Source organism: Trematomus bernacchii, unplaced genomic scaffold (genome assembly GCF_902827165.1).
Source record: "Trematomus bernacchii unplaced genomic scaffold, fTreBer1.1, whole genome shotgun sequence".
Taxonomy (NCBI): Eukaryota; Metazoa; Chordata; class Actinopteri; order Perciformes; family Nototheniidae; genus Trematomus; species Trematomus bernacchii.
The window spans coordinates 887588-907093 of NW_022987621.1; the positions used below are offsets into that span (position 1 = coordinate 887588).

Sequence of the window (19506 nt, forward strand, 5' to 3'; positions counted from 1 at the left end):
GTGTGTGTGTGTGTGTGTGTGTGTGTGTGTGTGTGTTGTGTGTGTGTGTGTGGTGTGGTGTGTGTGTGTGTGTGTGTGTGTGTGTGTGTGTGTGTGTGTGTGTTGTGTGTGTGTGTGTGTGTGTGTGTGTGTGTGTGTGTGTGTGTACTTTCAACAGCATGCTGCTCTGTGATTTGTTAATTGAAGGATCTGTCACAATGTGTGGTTGTGTCTGAGATGGTGGGGGAATCAAACCAGACACTAATTAAATGTTGGTTTTTCTTTAGGGCTGTATAGAATAATAAATTACAAAGAAAAACACAAGTGTAAGAGAAAACATTGGAAATTAGCTGAGGTTAAGGAGGTCATATGTACAAAAACACGACGAGAACAATATTCATAGGTCCCGCATGCTTAGAGCGTAAGTATACGCAATATATAACATTGTTCATTTTTAGGCATTTCAATAGGGAAAATGTTACATAATACATTTCTTTGTTTTGTTCACAGGGTTGTGCACTTTCAAAAACTCTTTTTTGGGCTAAAGCCACTGCAATACTGTCCCCCCAAAATGGACACAGTGTGTATTTTCACACTTGTTCAGAAATGTCTCTACGTTGTCGCTGCTCAGACATGAATATATGGATTTAAAGGATGACTCCTCCATCAAGTGAATACAAGGTCTGTTCAGGGGGAGAATCAGCTGCTGAGTCAAAGCAACAATATCACTTGGGATGAAATACTTTGCATTACATAAACACTGCATTTAAATGATTTAAAGCACACATTTCTCCCAAGTAATGCTACAATGTCATGTGACATGATTAGTGAATGATGTGCTCTGACTGTATTTCTAAACACCAGAGCAGTGAGGAAGAAGAAAGACAACAGTGAATGTGTGGGATTCAATTTGTTTTATATTTATTCTATATTTATAAAGAATGTTACTTTCTTTGTATTTGAAAAGTTTTCTTTTTCATGTTTTGTTTTTGGAAAGGTGTACATTCATATGGCTGATACAGTACTAACTCCTGTGTTCAAACTTCACTTCAAAAAAGACACACATATTTCAGCCTAATTGAAATCATTTCCCACTATGAATGATTTGACTCAGTTTATTCAAATGCTGACATAGCTTCTCACTTCCTGTAACTAGAACCAGGAAGTTGGTAATAATCACATTTGCATTTGACCCACTTGAAAGCCAAAATAGTTGTGTTTTCAGTATTAACTATTTTCGTATGTGCTAGCATATAATCATTATTTTATTTTAGAACTGAGATGAACAAACCCCCAACTCGATGCCATTATGCAGGTTTATTCTCTATGCACCGACGTGGCTCAGTTTTGAGACGATGTTCTGTTTGAAAGTGTTCTCATCATGGAGCACAGTGAGATGAGTCCCAGGAAATAAGGACTTTTTGGAATTTCAATAATTCATTAATGTGATCGACCCCATAAGCCCTTTAAAGGGTTAGTTGTGATGTTTGGAAGAGGCGTTGTGAGAGGTAATTATCTGTCAGTGTATTACTCACACGTTCATGACCCAACGTATTTAAAACAGCCACAGGAAAGTCTCAACCTTAAAATAATCTATCAGTTTAAAATGTTGTTATCTGCGCTGTCTTGAGCCACTTGCTGTAGTTACAGCTCACCAAAGTCACACAATAACACCAACGAGCCAATCAGTTTATCAGCAACTGCAAAAAAACTGTTTTTGTCAAAGAAGTCTGGAATCTTTAAAGAGAGCAGAGGTATCTCAACAACTATTGGAAGTATTACATTGAAATATGGTTCTGGTATTTATCTTCAGATGAATTATAATAACGTTGATCCCGTGATCTTTCATGAGAGCGTGCTGCTGTAAACACTGAACCTGCTGCAGCTCAGCAGCCTCTAGCCTGATGCAGACCAAGCTCGGACTCGATTTCAGCCTGACTGAATCTGTGACGAGACAAAAGTATTCAACTCTGTGGCCTTCTTTAGGTAGACCTTTAGCCTATTTCTTCAGGTAGATTTGTTTATTGAAATGATTAGGGTGTATACCGAGTAGCAGTTTAGTTTACAAATGTCAATGCCCATATCCAAAGATGTAAAAAGGTAAGGTATGTGTTTCCTGAGTTAATGATTCCTAAAACAAGAAAGAACAGAACAATGAAAGAAAACACGACTCACAGTTTGGTTTCCCATCAGTCAATATATGGAAACATATTTATGTACACACCCAACTCACAGTAGAGAGCACATGAGGAATAATATTATAGACACATTAAACAGGCCCTATACATTCTATAGCAGTCAAAGATAAGCCAGTTGGGAATTCTAATTCATCATCACACATCTTGTTTCACCTCAGACCAGGTGGAAGGGATAGTTTGAAGAGGGGTTTTATAGTTTTTTTCGTACCGCAATAACAACAAAGGTTTAGTGGAACTCATTGCATTTGACCCCCCCAAAGTACCTGGTTGGGTGATGGTACTTCCTGAAAGTGAAGGAACATCAGGGTGGGGTTTGCAGTTCTGTACCTTCGTTTCACATGAAGGCTAAACCCCAATATTGAAAAACCTGCCATATTTTGAGCCAGGCTAAAAGCTGTTAATAGGTCACTTCATTAAGTTATAAAATGTTTTCAGATGAGAAAGTATCCATGCAATGTCTTTCTGTGTAGCAAAACAACCAGACTCCATTGACAAAAACACTCATTTGAAATTGCTGAGCACAGAAGCTGCTGGCTCACACTGCCTCAAAGGGTTGGCTTATTTGTGTTATCAAGACATTGGTACGTTTGGGTTCCCCAGCATCAGCTTCATGTCGCCATGGCTTCGCTGCAGTGCTGGTACTCCTGTCTGTTTTTCTAACATGGGGCTTTCCAACTACAATCTAGTGTAGATCATTCTCTCACTAGTCCCTCATACAACCCAACTTCATCACACCTGAACATCCCTTTAAAAGAGTTGAAAGTGTTTTTGTCCTGTGAGGTGGGCTCTTATGGTTGCTGTGTTTTTCTCATGGGGATAACCTGTACCCCCCCCCCCCCCCCCCCCCCCCCCCCCCCCCCCCTTATCAGCCCCACAGGTTTTTAAGGTTGAATAATTTATTTCCATGGCAAAATAAAGCTGTAAACAACTGTAGAGCTGTTTTTTTCACTTAAAAAAAGAGACTTTATCTCCAGTAACTAAAATGTGGTTCTCTGCAAAAACATGCACATAATATAGGTGATATTGAGGGTTTGGCCTTTTTTGCTTGAGGCTGTAACAGCAGCAGCTTGTTATAAACTGTATTGACTTGTGTGTTGTTAAATAATGGATTCCTCTGTGGCAGGGCTTTGAGTGGACTTCCAGTCTGCTGTGAAATCTTATTTTAATTTAAGGACATGACTAAGTTACAACGTTACTGCGTAAGTAAATAACTACCTCACGTTTTATGTCACAAACGTTACATGATAATATGTCCCGACTCCCTTCTTATTTTAACCCAAACTGCAAGCAGCTTGTTCTTCTAATAACTTTATTAACCATTTCTCTAGGTTTTCCCTTGGAGAAGACATCCGGTCACATCCATAGACTGTGTATATAAAGGTAATAACATGACCCATCTAATCGACAGTACACAGCCCTCACATTATTTGGGTCTCATCGGTCAGTGTATTGGAGTCCAGAAACACATGTGAATGCAAAAAATAAATGACTGTTTCTTTAAGAAGAGGCTGGTTCACTTTCTTCAGTCCGGCCGGTTGGTCGTTATATATAGCTTTTATATTTATCGTGGAATACTAAATGCCTAAAATAAAACATTATTTACTTAAATCATATTCGAAATATTGTTTTCTAATAGGGTCGACGTAAAAACGTGTGAATGCAAAGAATTTCCTCGTCACTGGAACGTTTATTTCTCTTACATTTACCCCCCATAAAGCAGCAGTGGTATCTTCCGCTGCCCCGGAAACGCCGGCGACAGCAGGATAGACCCCGGTGTAGCAAAGCAGGTGGAACTGATTTGTCAGCCAAAGAGTAAGAAATAGGTAAGTGGTTGGAAGTTTTTAAATGACTTCCTCTATGTCGATTAGTAAGAGCAATAATGATGTACTTCGTTATGAATGGTAGATTTCATGAGCCTTTGACGCCTGGGTGTTAAAAAATGTGCTAACGTTAGCAGTGTAGCGCCGCTAGCTTACAGACAAAAGAAGTGCCCCCCCCCAGCGCAAAGTGAGCCATTTAACAGAACGAACATCACAATGTGTGTGAGGCTGTCCGCCAGGTTCCTCTGGTGCTGAACCATATCGAGGTCTGCTCTGGATGTGAAACATTAGTCATCCTAACCTCGGTAGCCATGTTAAGCTAGCATCAACGGAAGAGTCCCACAGCCGTTTACTTTGAGTTTTAAATCAGTTACACCACAACATTAGAATAATACAGATCAACAGGAATGATTCAAACCAAACAGATACAGTTTAAGATATTACATAGCAAATTACTGAATAGCCTAAGAACTCGTAAAATGTACAGTTGCATTAAACAGGTCCGTGGTCAACAATTACATTTAAAATAACTTCAGACACCATTACATTTTGTTATAATAGCTCACATACTAACTCAATTTCTTCTTTGTAAACTTTAAAGTGAGATTTTATTTTAATGTACTACTTAATACTTACTCGTATTATTATAGTCAATAAATAAGCCATTGAACCTAAAAGTCTGAATTGATTAATTCAAATTAAATAATTATTATCACCAACATGTTGCAAGAAGTACTATTATGCTAAAGATCTACAACAAAAGTGTGATATTATTACAGAATATTATATGATTTTGTTTTATCACTAATGAACACATGTCAGAGCACTTTAATACTGTAGTTTCTCAATGTGTACTTTGTATACTACTGGCTTTAGTAGCTTTTCCTTTTAAAATACATCATCATTTATTAGGTAATATGAATAATCTGAAGTAAAAAGTGAAATATTTCCTGCGGAGATGAAGTAGAAGTATATAATTGCACGAAACGGAAATACAAGTACTTCAATATTGACTAAATACTTGAAAAAAGGTACTCGAGTATCGTCCTCCACTGGATACAATAATTGTATTCAATAAGCAAAATATGTGTGAACATAAAATGGAATTTTAAAAAAACACTAAAACATGCCAGTGGTCCACTTAAACACAAATGACAGGGATGCTGTTTTCAGCCTCTGGAATATTGAGATTTCTTCCATTTTTAAATCATATTAAAGTGATCTTTGGGTTCAGAACTGACCTAACAAGATATCAAAAGAAATCACATTGGGCTTTGACATTCTTACCTTTTTTTTTATATGCCATAATCTAGAGACCAATTTTTGACACCATCTTTTCATTTTGACACTGGTTTTGCTCTGTAGGCAAATCACCATGTTTTACATTGTGCTAATGAGACTCTTTCAAAAACCTGTGACCACATTTTCAGCTAGGTTGGAACAAAAATAAATTGAAAAATGTATTTTATTTTTGTTATCATCAAATTCATCATTCTATGAGTACTAATAACAGCTGCGATGTCACTATTCAGGTGTCCACAGGTGTCAACTTGGAGCATCCATCAGTGCCGTCTGACAGGCATCAGCTCAGCATCAGTTACGCTGGACAAGCTCGTAAGTAGTCCTGTTTATTTTTAAACATATATATATATATATTTATTTATTTTTAGTTCATTGCTCAGCCTCTGTGCTGGTACATTCTGGTTACCCCTGACTGGATAACATATTTCACAGCGTGTTGCTTTTTACCTGAGATTGTGATTTATTTTATTCTAGAATCTCTTAGATTTGAATGGCCAAGGCAGCCAGAAGTACACAGGTATGACCTTCATCCTCCACATTTCATCATATCTTTAGATGGATGATTATAAATTGTCATAACCACTTGTGTAGGGCAGATGTTTATCTCATAACCCCCTGACAAGATGTTTTTTTCTTGTTTTTAGCAAAGCCTATCAAAGGTTCAGTGATGCCTGTGAAGAAAAAGAGGAAGCTCCCTGATGCAGATGATCATGAGCGCAAATGTAAAATTACGAGGTAAATGGACTCAATAGACGCTTTCACACCAAGTACTTTTCCCAGGAATAGTTCCCGGAACTTAGTTCCCCGGAAATCTTTAGTTCCGGAACTATCTAGTAAATCGCGTTCACACCGGAATAAGTCCCTGAGGGTGGATTAGGCAAATGAAGCCGCTGACGTCACTTCTTCTGGCTTTGGGTTTACTGGAAGGCAGCAAACCACTTCACGGTGTATACTGCCACCCGAAGTCCCCGGCCTGAAGTCCCCGGAGTTGGGGACTGGCTTCAGTAGAAGCTGCTGGGACTCCCAGCAGCTTCTACTGAAGCCTTCAGAGTAAATCGCCAGAACGCCGACACCACCTCATCTCCACCGCTCCCATGTTTTATTTTGTGTTGCCATAAGTTAGTCTCTCTCTCAGTTGGTGCGCTGGGCTAATGCTAATGCTAATAATGCTAATGCCAGCAAATAAAATGGCGGCTTCACAAAACTTTTCTGAGTTTTACGGGGCGTGGTTTGCAATTCGCCCAGCCAATCAGAAATTGGAACCTTTTTCTCCCAGGAAAGTCCCTGCTCTCTAGCAGGGACTGAAAAGGGGGGAAAAGGTTCCCGAAAAAAAGTTATAGTTCCAGATCTTTTTGGTGTGAACGCAAAATCCCAGGAACTCAGAACTATTCCTGGGAAAAGTACTCGGTGTGAAAGCGCCTAATGTATCACATGAAATCCCCCCCACTCTTTTTGTCACTTGCATCTTATTCTAGGGCTGCAATGAAATTAATTTAGTTGATTATTCTTAATTTTTGTTTGTACGATTAAACGTTCAGTCCAAGGTGATGAACACTATTTTTTTGTTGTTGAGCCTTTACAGTACCAATTATAAAGAAAACTTATAAATCCTCTGATTTTTGAGGCTGGAATATATATCTTTACATTTTTGCATGAAGCATAGTGAGCAGCCGCTGACTCAGAGGCTCTGCGGGGGGGGGGGGGGCTGAGCTGAACAGGACGTGGCTGGGTTATCTTTCATCTGGCAGGGCACATACTGAACCCCTCACCTTCTCACTTTCCTCGAGAGTTTGTGTGTGTGTGTGTGTGTGTGTGTGTGTCAGAGTTCCCGTTAGAATACTTATTTGCCGGTCAACATGTCCGTTAAAGTTGAAATCTTCCGGACAAAAGTAGAAAAGTGCCGGTCAAAGGTCTTCTTTGTTATTTATTGAGCTTTAAAACAAATTGATATGATTTGATATTAAACAAACTAATTCTAGTAGATTAACTACATTATTCAAAAGTGTACAGTAACTTATAATAAACGGAGCGCTCTCTCCCTCTCCTGACAGCCCGTCAGTATCATGCAGCTCGCGGATCCAGTAATGAGTGACCCGACAGTAAAACTAAACATATCTATAACTAGTTTAGGTAGTTTGAGAGGTAATTAAAATAGCTACGTGATATTCTAACCTGAAGTGTGTGTTTTGTTCCGCTCACCGCTGCAGGTGATCATGCAGAGATGCGTGTCGACTCGTCAGCAGCAGCTGATCTCTCCCGTCAGATTAGACTTTACTCGCGTTTATGTCCATATCGATCAGATCTACATACTCTTCTTGTCTGTCACATACTCTTCTTGTCTGTCACATACTCTTCTTGTCTGTCACATACTATTCTTGTCTGTCACATACTCTTCTTGTCTGTCACATACTCTTCTTGTCTGTCACATACTTTGTCTGTCACATACTCTTCTTGTCTGTCACATACTATTCTTGTCTGTCACATACTCTTCTTGTCTGTCACATACTCTTCTTGTCTGTCACATACTATTCTTGTCTGTCACATACTCTTTTGTCTGTCACATACTCTTCTTGTCTGTCACATACTCTTCTTGTCTGTCACATACTATTCTTGTCTGTCACATACTCTTTTGTCTGTCACATACTCTTCTTGTCTGTCACATACTCTTCTTGTCTGTCACATACTCTGTCATATGTCTGTCACATACTCTTTTGTCTGTCACATACTCTTCTGTCTGTCACATACTATTCTTGTCTGTCACATACTCTTCTTGTCTGTCACATACTCTTCTTGTCTGTCACATACTCTTCTTGTCTGTCACATACTCTTCTTGTCTGTCACATACTCTTCTTCTTGTCACATACTCTTCTTGTCTGTCACATACTCTTCTTGTCTGTCACATACTCTTCTTGTCTGTCACATACTCTTCTTGTCTGTCACATACTCTTCTTGTCTGTCACATACTCTTCTTGTCTGTCACATACTCTTCTTGTCTGTCACATACTCTTCTTGTCTGTCACATACTCTTCTTGTCTCACATAAGTGGTGCAACTGATGCGGTATTGTGCTAACTAAGGGGAAATTATTTTGACCGGCGAGATTTAGATTTGCCGGTCTTCAGCATATTTTACCGGTCAAAGTCCGGTAATTACCGGCTAACGGGAACTCTGGTGTGTGTGTTGATGGAATGTGAGTGGTGAGCCACTAATAGCCCCCCCATCACTGCCTCAGCATAGAAAACACAGCATGTATGCAGAGATGAGGATGTGTTTACTCCTCAAACCTCTTTGTACGGTAACGTGTTGCCTTCCACAGACAAAGAAACATGGCGGGTATAACGCACTTCAAAGCATGTTTATCTCTGAGGAAAAAGTGTATTAATTGAACACCTACGGGGTGTTTGTGTGTTGTAGTTTCACCAGGCCTCAGATCCGGGGGGCGCGGCCGGTCAGCGGGGACAGGCTGTTCTCCAATAAGAAGTGTCTGGCCTGGTTCCACGCGTACGCCGGCGCCGACAAGGTGGTGGGCCCGGAGGCCATGGAGAGGTTCTGTGAAGACATCGGAGTGGAACCAGAGAATGTGAGTCCTCCGGCTGCTTAGTCCTCAACTGGGCCCAATGTAGCATGCTCAGTTAACCCAGGACTAAACTTAGTCCTTCCTCATTGAGAGCTGAGTGGAAGCATTCAGATCCTTTACTAAAGTAAAAGTACTAATAGACTGAAAATACTCCACTGCAGGTAATGAAACCCCTAAGGTGCTAGCTAACCTCGTACCATTCTGCTCTTATGAATGATATCATTAGATTGTTGTTAGCTGTGTAGAAGCACGATTTAACTTTTGGATTCATTTAGGGCGGAGCTCATTTTTATTTTTCTTGTATAGGAATGCAGCACCTGTTTTTTTTTTTTTCCGTTTATGGATTGATCTATTCATTTAGATTTTCTTTTTTTGTATATGTGAAAAATACTCTGACTGGAATCTGTTGCATTTTGGTTATACTCTTTAAGGTCAAAATGTAGTTGAATAATATTTTTAGTTTGCCATGTATTGGCAAACAACCTATTAACAAATGATGTGAATATAATAATTTGAAACTAGTTTTGTTTTTTTAATTCTACTGCATTATGAGAGTTGTGTTGTTTTTACAACCTCGGGTAACTCTGTGTTGGACGGTCCAGTGTTGATGGAGTGGTTCTCTCTTGCAGATTATCATGTTAGTTTTAGCCTGGCATCTAGAAGCATCAAGTATGGGCTTCTTCACAAAAGAGGAGTGGCTCAGGGGAATGACGTTATTACAGTGAGTGACTTTTTCTATTTTAACTTCCACTTAATATTTAATAAACAATCTAAGGCCCTGGCTTGGAAATTGTAGTTTTTACTGTTTTCCACCAGATTGCGCCAATTGTCATGCTAAGGGACAAGCACATGTTCATTTCCGGTTTCATGCAAAAAAAAAAGAAAACGTGTCAAATTACGTTTTGTTGCTAATCATGACATTTCCCAGACTAAAAATAAATAAAAAAATACCCCCTGTATTTACTAAACATTAAACTCTGTTAAGATGTACCTCTGCAGTGGTAAATCTACCTAATTTTGTGACATGGCCTTCCTCTAAGGACATCATTGCACATTTTTAAAGTGGCACAGGGGTTAAAATGTATGTTACAAAAGAGATCATTTTCATTATTTTGTATCAATTTTATCTACATAATGCTCTCTTAGGTTTGTTGTTGACCTGTTGTGTGTGTGTGTGTCAGGTGTGACTGCACAGAGAGGTTACAGAACAAACTGGACTACCTGCGCAGCGAGCTCAACGACTCTGCAGTCTTCAAAAACGTCTACAGATACGCCTTTGACTTCGCCAGAGTGAGTTTGGGTTTATTTCTTTGTTTTCTATTTTTATTTTTTAAAGAAAGAAAAAAAAGTGTCTATAAGCTAAAATGTCCCTAACTGTTTACCACTCAGCCTTAGTGTGCCCCCGTACTACACATAAGAGCACACCCTGAATATAACGCACTTATAATGCAAGGTGAACTCCGTTGATCATTAACTTTACAAAAATGAAAGAATAAAAGGTCACTTATATAATACATGTTTCTAAGGCCACAAAAGTGTTATGAATATTGGATACTTACATTAAGTGTGTGTGTGTAATATAAATGTCTCTTGTCTGTGGTGGTGTTGTTCAGGATAAGGACCAGAGGAGTTTAGACATGGACACGGCTAAGTCCATGCTGTCGTTGATACTGGCGACCACGTGGCCTCTCTTCCCCGTCTTCAGCCAGTTCCTGGAGGTAAATAGCCGCGTTCACACCGGAGTACCTTTCACCGTACTTTTCCCCTTTAGTTCCGTTAGTACCCCTTATGTCGCGTTCACACCAAAAAGAGTACTTAGTGCCGAGAACTTTTACCCCCATTTTTAGTGCCTGCTGAGAGATGATACTTTCCTGGGGGGAATAAAGTGCCCCAGTTCTGATTGGTTGGGCCAATTGCAAACCACGCCCCGTAAAACTCTGAAAAGTGTTTTGAAGCCGCCATTGTATTTGCTGGAATTAGCATTATTAGCATTAGCATTCGCCCAGCGCACAAACGCAGAGAAACTAACTTACACAAAAGAAAACATGGGAGCGGTGGAGATGAGGAGGTGTCGGCGCTCTGGCGATTTACTCGGAAGGCTTCAGTAGAAGCTGCTGGGAGTCCCAGCAGCTTCTACTGAAGCCAGTCCCCAACTCCGGGGACTTCCGGCCGGGGACACAGGGTGGCAGTATACGCCGTGAAGTTGTTTGCTGCCTGCCAGTAAACCCAAAGCAGAAGAAGACGAAGTGACGTCAGCAGCTCATTTGCGTAATCTTCCCTCAGGGAAAAGTACTCCGGTGTGAACGCGATCTGTACTAAATGCCCTGGGGTAATCAGTGCCGGCACTAAGTACGGCAAAGTACTTGGTGTGTTTCCTGTTTGCTTGCTTCATGGAAGCAGGTCTTTACATAATGTCCTTTTTTATGTGTTCAAATCCTCTATTGACATTTAATAATGATGCTTTTAAAATAATACAAAATTATATTAATCTTCATAATATATATCGTAAACGTGCCACAATTAGTCGACTAATCGCCTGAATTTACCACTATTAGTCGACAAATCTTTAGTGGAGGGCAGCCCTAGTAAACACATGCCGTGATCTTTTGAATAGGCTTTTTGACTTTTCATGCTCTGGAGCTGGAAACGTTTTGGTTATTAAATGTTTGGATTTTGATTCTACAAGTCTGAAGAAATCCTTTGACGCCACCCCCGAGAGACATTTTCCAATCATCTTTCCACAGCAGTCCAAGTACAAGGGGATGAATAAGGACCAGTGGTATAACGTCTTGGAGTTCAGCCGGACCATCAACACAGACCTCAGTAACTACGATGAAGACGGAGCTTGTGAGTGTTCGAGTTCTAACTGTGATTTCACCGCCCCCCCCACTCTGAGGCTTTAGGAGGAATACAGTCACTCCTCCCGACAGGATGGGGGGGTGCTCATGGCCCCTAATACGTGATGTGTTAGGGGCCATGAGTTCTTATTTTTATGATAATTGTCTTTAATAACATTACTTGAACAGAAATAAACACTAAACATTATAATACAGACACAAAATGTGGTATTTTCATTTCAAACTGTCATGGCTCCTTAAGAAGAAAAATAAAATGACTCAATCTTTAGACACCAACGTTTGGCATGCAAGGAGAGACACTGTTAGAACATAGAATAGTTTCTCCTTTCTATCATTATGAAACCATGATGGTGCGTTGGCTCTATTCTTCTTGCTGTTCTCTGGGGCAGCAGAGAGGAATGCGTGGTCCCATTCTGCTGCAGTTCTAGGACACTGTGATGCAACATGCTAATATGATAGCTTCCTGTATTTAGCCTCTCTGCTCCTCTCCATTCCCTCTAAAGGTCAGCCCGCTGCACAGTTTCAGGACTTCACAGTAATCGGTATTCCATCGATGAAACGCACTTTGGCTCTGAACCCCAATCACGTTATTCTCACTGTGGCATTGTTTTTCACGGCAAAATAAGTCTATAGAAACAAGTGTGTGTTAATTGACATTAATATTTTATTTTTAAAAATGGGGGAGGGGGAATAATTCAATATACATTTTTGAAATGTATAGATATTGTAAAATAACGGGGATATGATATACATATTATTCCGTTATTTTGGAAACCTTTTTAACCAACATATGCTCTTCAAACATGCCGACTGGTTTTCAGGGAGGGTTAGAAAAATCTTAGCGTTTTCCAGTCAGAGGGTCAGCAGGTCGATCCCAGCCCCTACAGTCTACATGATGAAGTGTCCATGGGCAAAATACTGAACCCCAAATGGCTCCAGGAGGCATGTCTGCAGTATAGACGGTATTGATGGATAAAAGCGTCACCTTAATAACATCTGTCCAAATGTCAAACCTGATAATGCAAGTATGCCTTGTCTGGAAAGGTTCCCATTCAACATCCTCCTAAAGCAGGGGCCGTGTTAATATCTGTTTCTCTGCAGGGCCGGTGCTGCTCGACGAGTTTGTGGAATGGAAGAAATCCTGGTCAGCATCGTAGCAGACAACTCGACACCGAAAGAAGACGGAGAGAAACAAAAACCACATTGTTAAAGAAAAAGATCAGACACACACACACACGGACACACGGACTACAGCATCCTCCCTGTATGGGGCAGCCCTTTCTCTCACTGAGTCGACTTTTATAGTGTTCATTTGGAGAAAAGAAAATGTTCTTAAAATAAGAAGAGAGATTTGGAATTTATGTTTTCTTGTTAACATTTTATTTTCCATTTTGTGTCTTGTTTATAGATGTTTTCACAGTAATAAAAAGGAATTGGAAGTATGACGAGCTGCTTGTGGATAATTGATGAAACTTGTTTTATTCACGTCTCTTTAAGTACTGACTGAAAGTAACTAAAGCCAATACATACATGTACACTATTTACCTTTGAGTTGTAGTGGAGTAGAAGTACAAAGTAGCATAACATTTAGTTATGTAGACTACAAGTCTCAACATTGTACTTAAAGGTGCCCAATTTACTCTTTTTCATCAGTATATTATAGGTCTCAGATATATACAGAACATGTCTCTGGAGTGTTTGGCTCCAAATACCAAACGGATCATTGCAACATTACCCATAATCCCCTCTGTTTCAGCCCTGTTTCCAAAGTACTGATTCTCTGTCTGTTACTGTAGATGAAAGTAATGAGCCCCTCCCCACGCCCCTCTGAGAGACATTTGGTTACAAAGAACACGGGAGGAGATTCAGGTGATAAGGGGGGGGGGGGGGTTACCTTGGTTGCTGATTGGCTAATGGTTACACAAGCCCGAGAAACATTGTGACATCCCAAAGTGCTCAAAATCTGATCAGCTGATTTTAATGGATCAATGGCATCACATTTGAAGAAGTGTGCAGTATGACTTTTATGTCTTGAACCTTGAGGTTTGGCCGCTTGTTTTGTTTCAGGTTTGCAACCCCATGGTCGTTTGTTTTTTTTAATATCATTTTAAAAGTATTTCTCCAGTAACAGAAAATCGATTCTAAGGGATCGGGGCACAGAGCTTTGCAGTCGGGTGCAGAGCAGGTATTCATCATCAACAGGTGGATACTTCACACACAGCTGTTTCTTGGTTGGTTGTGCTTTGAAGGCTCAGGGGCCACTGAGGTCAAATGGCATCATATTAACTTGGAGAGTGCGTACTACAGCAAGGGTGGTCTTTCCACCAGGGGAAGCTGAACATATTGCACGAATCTGCACAAAGGGAAAGTTTGTCCTAGGCACACAGACACACTTTTAAGAAGCTCATTTCCCTAAGATGTATGTGAGTTACAACATGAACAACACACTTTCATTTCAAATGACTTTACAGTTATATCTCCATGTGGAAGTGCAGCCTCTCCCCCTCCCCCCCCCCCCCGGTTCTCTGGTGCCCAGCGGCTCTGCCGAGGCGGTGGCCATGATGGTGTTGAGACGTGTCAGAGAGAGGGAGCGCTGCTTGAGCCTGGGGGGGGGGGCCTGGCTCCTCTGGGGACGGCTGTGGAAGGTGAGCGAACCTCTGGCCGTCCTCGTCATACTGGTACAGACGGAGGACACGTCTGGGGCGGCCTGCAGGGGGCGGAGTCTCTGCTCCTCCTCCTACTCTGTTACTTCCTGTCTCATCGTTATTGCTGTCTGTATCTTCCTCCTCCCCATCTCTCCTCCTCTCCTCCTCCTCCTCCTCACTTCCTCTCCCCTCCTCTCCATCCTCATTGCTGCTATTTTCCTCCCTATCTGCCTCCTCCACCTCTTCCTCCTTTCTCACTTCTGTCTTTCCCTCCCTTCCTTCTCTACTTTCTTTCTCCTCTCCATCTTTACTAGCCGTGTCTTCATCTGTTTGGGTTTGACTCTCTCCGTCCTCGCCTCCATCCTCGCCTCCATCCTCGCCTCCATACAAATGATGACACTGCTCTTCCTTTGCCTCCCCATCACACTCTTCATTATTTCCCTTCAAACCTTTTCCTTCCTCCTCCTCCTCCTCCTCCTCTTCCTCCTCCTCCTCCCTCATGTTGTCACATCCTTCCAGATAGGCCGTGGTTTCCTGCTCCTGTCGTTTTCCCCGGAAGCTTCTCTGAGGTTTGGTGGGGGGGGTAATGGTGGTCTCCATGGTTGAACAATGAGCAGAGTCAGCGTCGCTGTCCCACGCCTGGTTGTCGTACATGGGCGATAGTGTTGCCATGGTGACCTCAGAGTCAGTTGTGTGTTGTCGTTGTGATTGAAAACTCGTGGAGAGGTTCCCTAAACACCTGGAGAGGACATGATGCACATTACACATCATCTTTTCAGAAATGAAGCCGTTTGTTTCACTCACTTTCACTGTAGATTCTTTTCTTTATTACAAACTGCCTTATTTGCATAGTTACACATCACTTTTTAGAAACCTCAGAAATACAAAATATCTATCAGCGATCCATTTGGGAAGTTACCTGGTGATGTTTATTATTTAACGTTTTTGATTGAGGAGAGGAGAGGGAGGCCCTGAGAGGAGAGGGAGGCCCTGAGAGGAGAGGGAGGCCCTGAGAGGAGAGGGAGGAGCAACATCTGATCTCAGGTTTCTCTGTCCTGTGTTTATGACTTAGGAACAATAAGGGAAGACATTCTTCAAACTTTGTTCATACATCCACCTGGACTCAATAATTGGCTCATACAATTTTGGAGGTCAAAGGTCAAGATCAAAGTGTCTTGAGAAAAAATTATCCGGGCAAAACCTTTATTTAAAATTCTGTGGATGAAAGAATAATGACCAAAAGTGTTATGAATCTGATCCCAGTGTAAACAAAGGCCTGGACTGACCTGAGGACAGGGGTCATGCTCAGAGCTCCAGCGCTGAAGCCCACCACGAATGTCAGCAGAACTGAAGCCGCCACAGCTCCTGCAAAGTGAGCGTCTGAAACGCCTGCCTGCATCTCTTCCAAGGACCCGACGTCCCTCCTGAACCTGAACTCATCACGCTCCTCACCTCCGCTGTGTTCCTGCTCCTCTTCATCACTGCGCTGACCCACACTCAGCTCGTAGGGCCACAGTGCAGTTCCCTCTGTGTGCTGCAGGAGGCAGTAGTACAGGCCGCGGTGCAAGAGGCTGGGGTTGGGGACCTTCAGGCTTCCATCATGAAGCATGAAGACGGGGTCCATGTTACTGTGGAAACCAGGGGTCTGAAGGTTTCCAAAAGGGGTGTGCCAGTACTGAACCACACCTGCAGAAAGGATGAGCAGAAGCAGGACTGAGTCCTCAAACACAGAAGGAGAAGGAATGACTTTTGCACTTCCAGTTTCCTTGTCTAAAAGTCCATCGTTTTTATTAAGATTATTGGAAAAAGGTCTGTGGGAAACAGTTTAAGATATTTTCAATACCTTAGTAAATACACAACTCATCACTTTTAAAGCTTTTAAGTGTCTTAAAGAAGGAGATTTCTAATAAAAGTTCAATGTGACTTCAGGGGTTTCCACGCCTAACGCTGGTGCAAAAGAACAGATGCCTTTTCTGATAAAAAGTCACTTCTCCACCTTTCTCTGATAAATACCAAATCACCTGGTACCTGAAACTGCCTTTAAACACTCAAATCAACTAAAACAAGGACACTGACATAATGCTGAAAAATATTTATTTTTAAACAATAAATGTTTAACAATAAGAAGCTACAACCCATGGAGCACAGGTCACATGGTGCAGCGGGGTGGATGATGCTGATGATACTCTCGTGCTGAGAAGCCTGTGTCCATCCTCTTTACTGACCTGCTTTCTTTCCGTCTCCACAGTTCAGAGTCAGCTCTGCCTCTGGATGACCTTTGACCCTGCAGGTTGGTGCGACGCTCACAGAGCCGCGGCCATCAGCGGCTCACAGAAAGGCAGTGAAAGTGAACCACCTGGTAAACATTCTGAACATACAGGAAACAATTCAGGTGTGTTTATGGTTCTCAGTGAATTACTCTTGCAGCATGAAAACTCTGATCCAGCTAGGAGCTCTGTTCAAAGCAACTCCAGAGAGAGTTCCAGACACACAGAGTGACGGTGCAACATTCATCACATGGACACAAACAGGACTTCGCCCTCTAGTGGTTGGATCTTAAATGACTGTACACAGTGTGCTAACATGTTTCACATTATAACTTTATAGGGAAGAAATTAGGTAAATAAGGTAAAAAATAATAATATATAAATACTTAAAGATATCACAATGAAATTAAATGTATTTTGTATTACATTTTGTATGTAAATATGCAAATTAGAAATGTTCTCAATACAACAATTTCACTGCATTTGTGTAACAGAAATCTGAACATTTCATAAAGACAGGTTAAAGATTCTTGTTTCATTGTTGTTGTCATTAGAGTCAACAGATGAAACAAAAGGACGTATATTTGTATCACTACATACCTACACTGACAACAGATATAAAAGGCTCAAAATTAGGCATTAACAGAAAGGACTGAACAACCTTTGGTGTATGTTAGGGCTACTGAAGTGGAGATTTAGGCCTCAGAACAAAACAAAATGAATGGCAATTTGCAAGAAAGTAAAGGTAAAGGTGAAAATCTTAAGCTAATTGATATCACTATGTCACTTCTCCAATTGATTACATACAAAAAAACTATATTTTCTCAGAGTTGTATAATGCAAAACTTCTGGAGAATTTAGGGCAAATCCTGGACACACAAAGTGTTTACACTGTTCCACATATCTAAAGTATAGTCACTATAGAAGTGCAAAGATAAAAGATCCTTTTGAAAGGGGACATGTTGAAGAGGTCAAATAACCCAAACTCAAAATGTACCAGAGCATGAATAACAATGTTTTTGCTCTAGTGTCTCGCCTATGTTGCGATTTCCATTTGTTTAGCTCTCATGTAGTGGCCATAGGTAGTGGCCCAAAAAAGCCCAATAGGTTCACCTTTCAGTGTGATAGTGGGCTGGCTGACCATAACATGCTGTTAGAGCCAGTATTTTGATTTTATAAGAAAGGCCACCTAATTGTGACGTCTGTAGTCAACGCACTATAAAGGACTAGAATTCCCACGGCGCCTGCGCTAAAGCCACAGTGATGGGCAACCTGTTGAGAGACGCCGTCGAGGAACAGTTTTTAACCGCACACGTACACGTCACGTACACGTACATACAAATCGTAGTACCCTTTAAGTTATGAAGTTATATAAGCATTATCAAGAAAGAAAGAATACCTAAATTGTTTGTTATTTTATTTGAGTTTTGCCTATTTCTTTTGAATATTGTAAAGGCCTATTTTCTTTGTTGCATGTGCAAAAGTTTGTTATTTTATTTTGAGCAAACACATCGCAACATCAAACCATCGGAGGCCAAGCAACACTTCAAACTGTGAGTAATTCAAAGGAAAGAAACGAGTTAGAACTGTCTGTTTAAGGCGTCTAGTGGCTTGATGGAAAGACAAGGAAGGAAGCCACGACACATGCTGTACCTGTTTTAAGGGAATTCATCATTTAAGAAAAATATAAAATCAAAATCAAAAATGCACTTCTCTGAAGTACCAGACAAAATGTGAGGGATGTTCAACAAACAAAGAATATATATCATACAGAGTGCGATATTTACCTCTGACAGCTTGTGTTATTTCCTCTAAGCGTAGCGGTGTTTCCTTAGTGTGAACACATCGTCTGATGGAAGAGTCTCCTCTGCAGAGTGTAAAGTGCAGTCCTCACATGACAGGATGATGATGATGTTAAAGATTAATAGCATCTCAGAGGCAGAGGCAGAGTTTATAAAGTCAACGTTCTACTGTTCTACAGCAGGCCTCTGTTAGCTATAGCTAAGGTAGATTTAACATGATAATGTGCCCTCCAGTTTCCCTCTGTGTAAAGAACATTTGATAAGGTGTCCTTTAAGGTGCCCGTCCAGAGAAGAAGGCATGTTAAATCTCAGCCACTGTGATATTCCAGTGGAAAAGCATAATCATTTGCCCTCTAGGGTGCTGTTTCTGAAGAGAAAATGTGAGGAAGTGGCCTCAAAATGTCAGTGCAGAAAACATGACAAAGTGTCTTTTACATTTGAGAAGACATTAGAGGGCACTGGTTGCATTTCCAGTGGAGAAAACATTATAAACTGCCCTTTAGGGAACCCTACCAGTGGAGAAAACATGAAAATACACCTTTTGGGGGCCGCCTGTACTGTAAAGAAAACTTGAAGAAGTCCCTCGCAGGGCCAACTTGTGGCGCCCCTGGCCAACTTGTGGCGCCCCTGGCCAACTTGTGGCGCCCCTGGCCAACTTGTGGCGCCCCTGGCCAGCCTCGCAGCGGCGAAACTGTGGTGCGCTTTAGTAGGTGCGCCGCATTTGCGCTTCAGATGATGCTCCCTTCGCAAAATGAAGAACCCTCCGCAAGATGAGGCCCCCTCCGCAAGATGAGGCCCCACGCAGTCTGCGTGATCGGCCTGTAGGGAGGGGCGGCCCTGGTCCCTCGGGTGCCCTTCCGGTGGAGAAAGCACAGAAATCTGATTTAGTGCCATTATATAGGGCCATATAGGCTACCCTACATTTTATTTATTTATTTAATCGTTTATTTGGCAGGGACAATGCACAGCAATGAACACTGAAGTAAAAAGATATGATTCTACACTGTATTGAAGTAAACATGTATTATTTTGAATTGTATTTTAGTGAACATGTATTGT

The 19506-nt window shown here is 41.3% G+C and overlaps 2 protein-coding genes and 1 long non-coding RNA gene across 3 annotated transcripts; 2 read left to right on the forward strand and 1 right to left on the reverse strand.

The window, feature by feature from the left end:
- The first annotated feature begins 90 nt into the window (after nucleotides 1-90).
- LOC117484292 lies at nucleotides 91-937 on the forward strand. The gene is made up of 2 exons (XR_004556105.1): nucleotides 91-400; nucleotides 490-937. It is a non-coding gene; the product is annotated as an uncharacterized LOC117484292 (long non-coding RNA).
- A 2961-nt stretch (nucleotides 938-3898) lies between these two features.
- On the forward strand, nucleotides 3899-13178 carry dcun1d5 (DCN1, defective in cullin neddylation 1, domain containing 5 (S. cerevisiae)). Its single transcript, XM_034132814.1, has 10 exons — nucleotides 3899-4000; nucleotides 5530-5611; nucleotides 5774-5816; nucleotides 5944-6034; nucleotides 8713-8878; nucleotides 9505-9596; nucleotides 10057-10165; nucleotides 10489-10593; nucleotides 11620-11722; nucleotides 12835-13178. Exons 4-10 carry the CDS (start codon nucleotides 5967-5969, stop codon nucleotides 12888-12890), a joined length of 699 nt encoding a protein of 232 aa, XP_033988705.1. The 5' UTR covers nucleotides 3899-4000; nucleotides 5530-5611; nucleotides 5774-5816; nucleotides 5944-5966; the 3' UTR covers nucleotides 12891-13178.
- Nucleotides 13179-13622: 444 nt separating this feature from the next.
- On the reverse strand, nucleotides 13623-18526 carry LOC117484298 (cyclic nucleotide-gated cation channel beta-1). The gene is made up of 4 exons (XM_034132769.1): nucleotides 18433-18526; nucleotides 16604-16746; nucleotides 15665-16064; nucleotides 13623-15117 (listed from the first exon to the last, which is right to left on the reverse strand). Exons 3-4 carry the CDS (start codon nucleotides 16000-16002, stop codon nucleotides 14205-14207), a joined length of 1251 nt encoding a protein of 416 aa, XP_033988660.1. The 5' UTR covers nucleotides 16003-16064; nucleotides 16604-16746; nucleotides 18433-18526; the 3' UTR covers nucleotides 13623-14204.
- Nucleotides 18527-19506: the final 980 nt, after the last annotated feature.

Coding starts and splice junctions, on each gene's coding strand:
- dcun1d5 (XM_034132814.1), top strand. CDS start 5,967: ATGCCTGTGAAGAAAAAGAGGAAGCTCCCTGATGCAGATGATCATGAG. Junction 9,597..10,056: donor AGGGGAATGACGTTATTACA/GTGAGTGACTTT, acceptor TGTGTGTGTCAG/GTGTGACTGCACAGAGAGGT. Junction 11,723..12,834: donor CTACGATGAAGACGGAGCTT/GTGAGTGTTCGA, acceptor GTTTCTCTGCAG/GGCCGGTGCTGCTCGACGAG.
- LOC117484298 (XM_034132769.1), bottom strand. CDS start 16,002: ATGGACCCCGTCTTCATGCTTCATGATGGAAGCCTGAAGGTCCCCAAC. Junction 15,118..15,664: donor AGCATGACCCCTGTCCTCAG/GTCAGTCCAGGC, acceptor TGTCCTCTCCAG/GTGTTTAGGGAACCTCTCCA.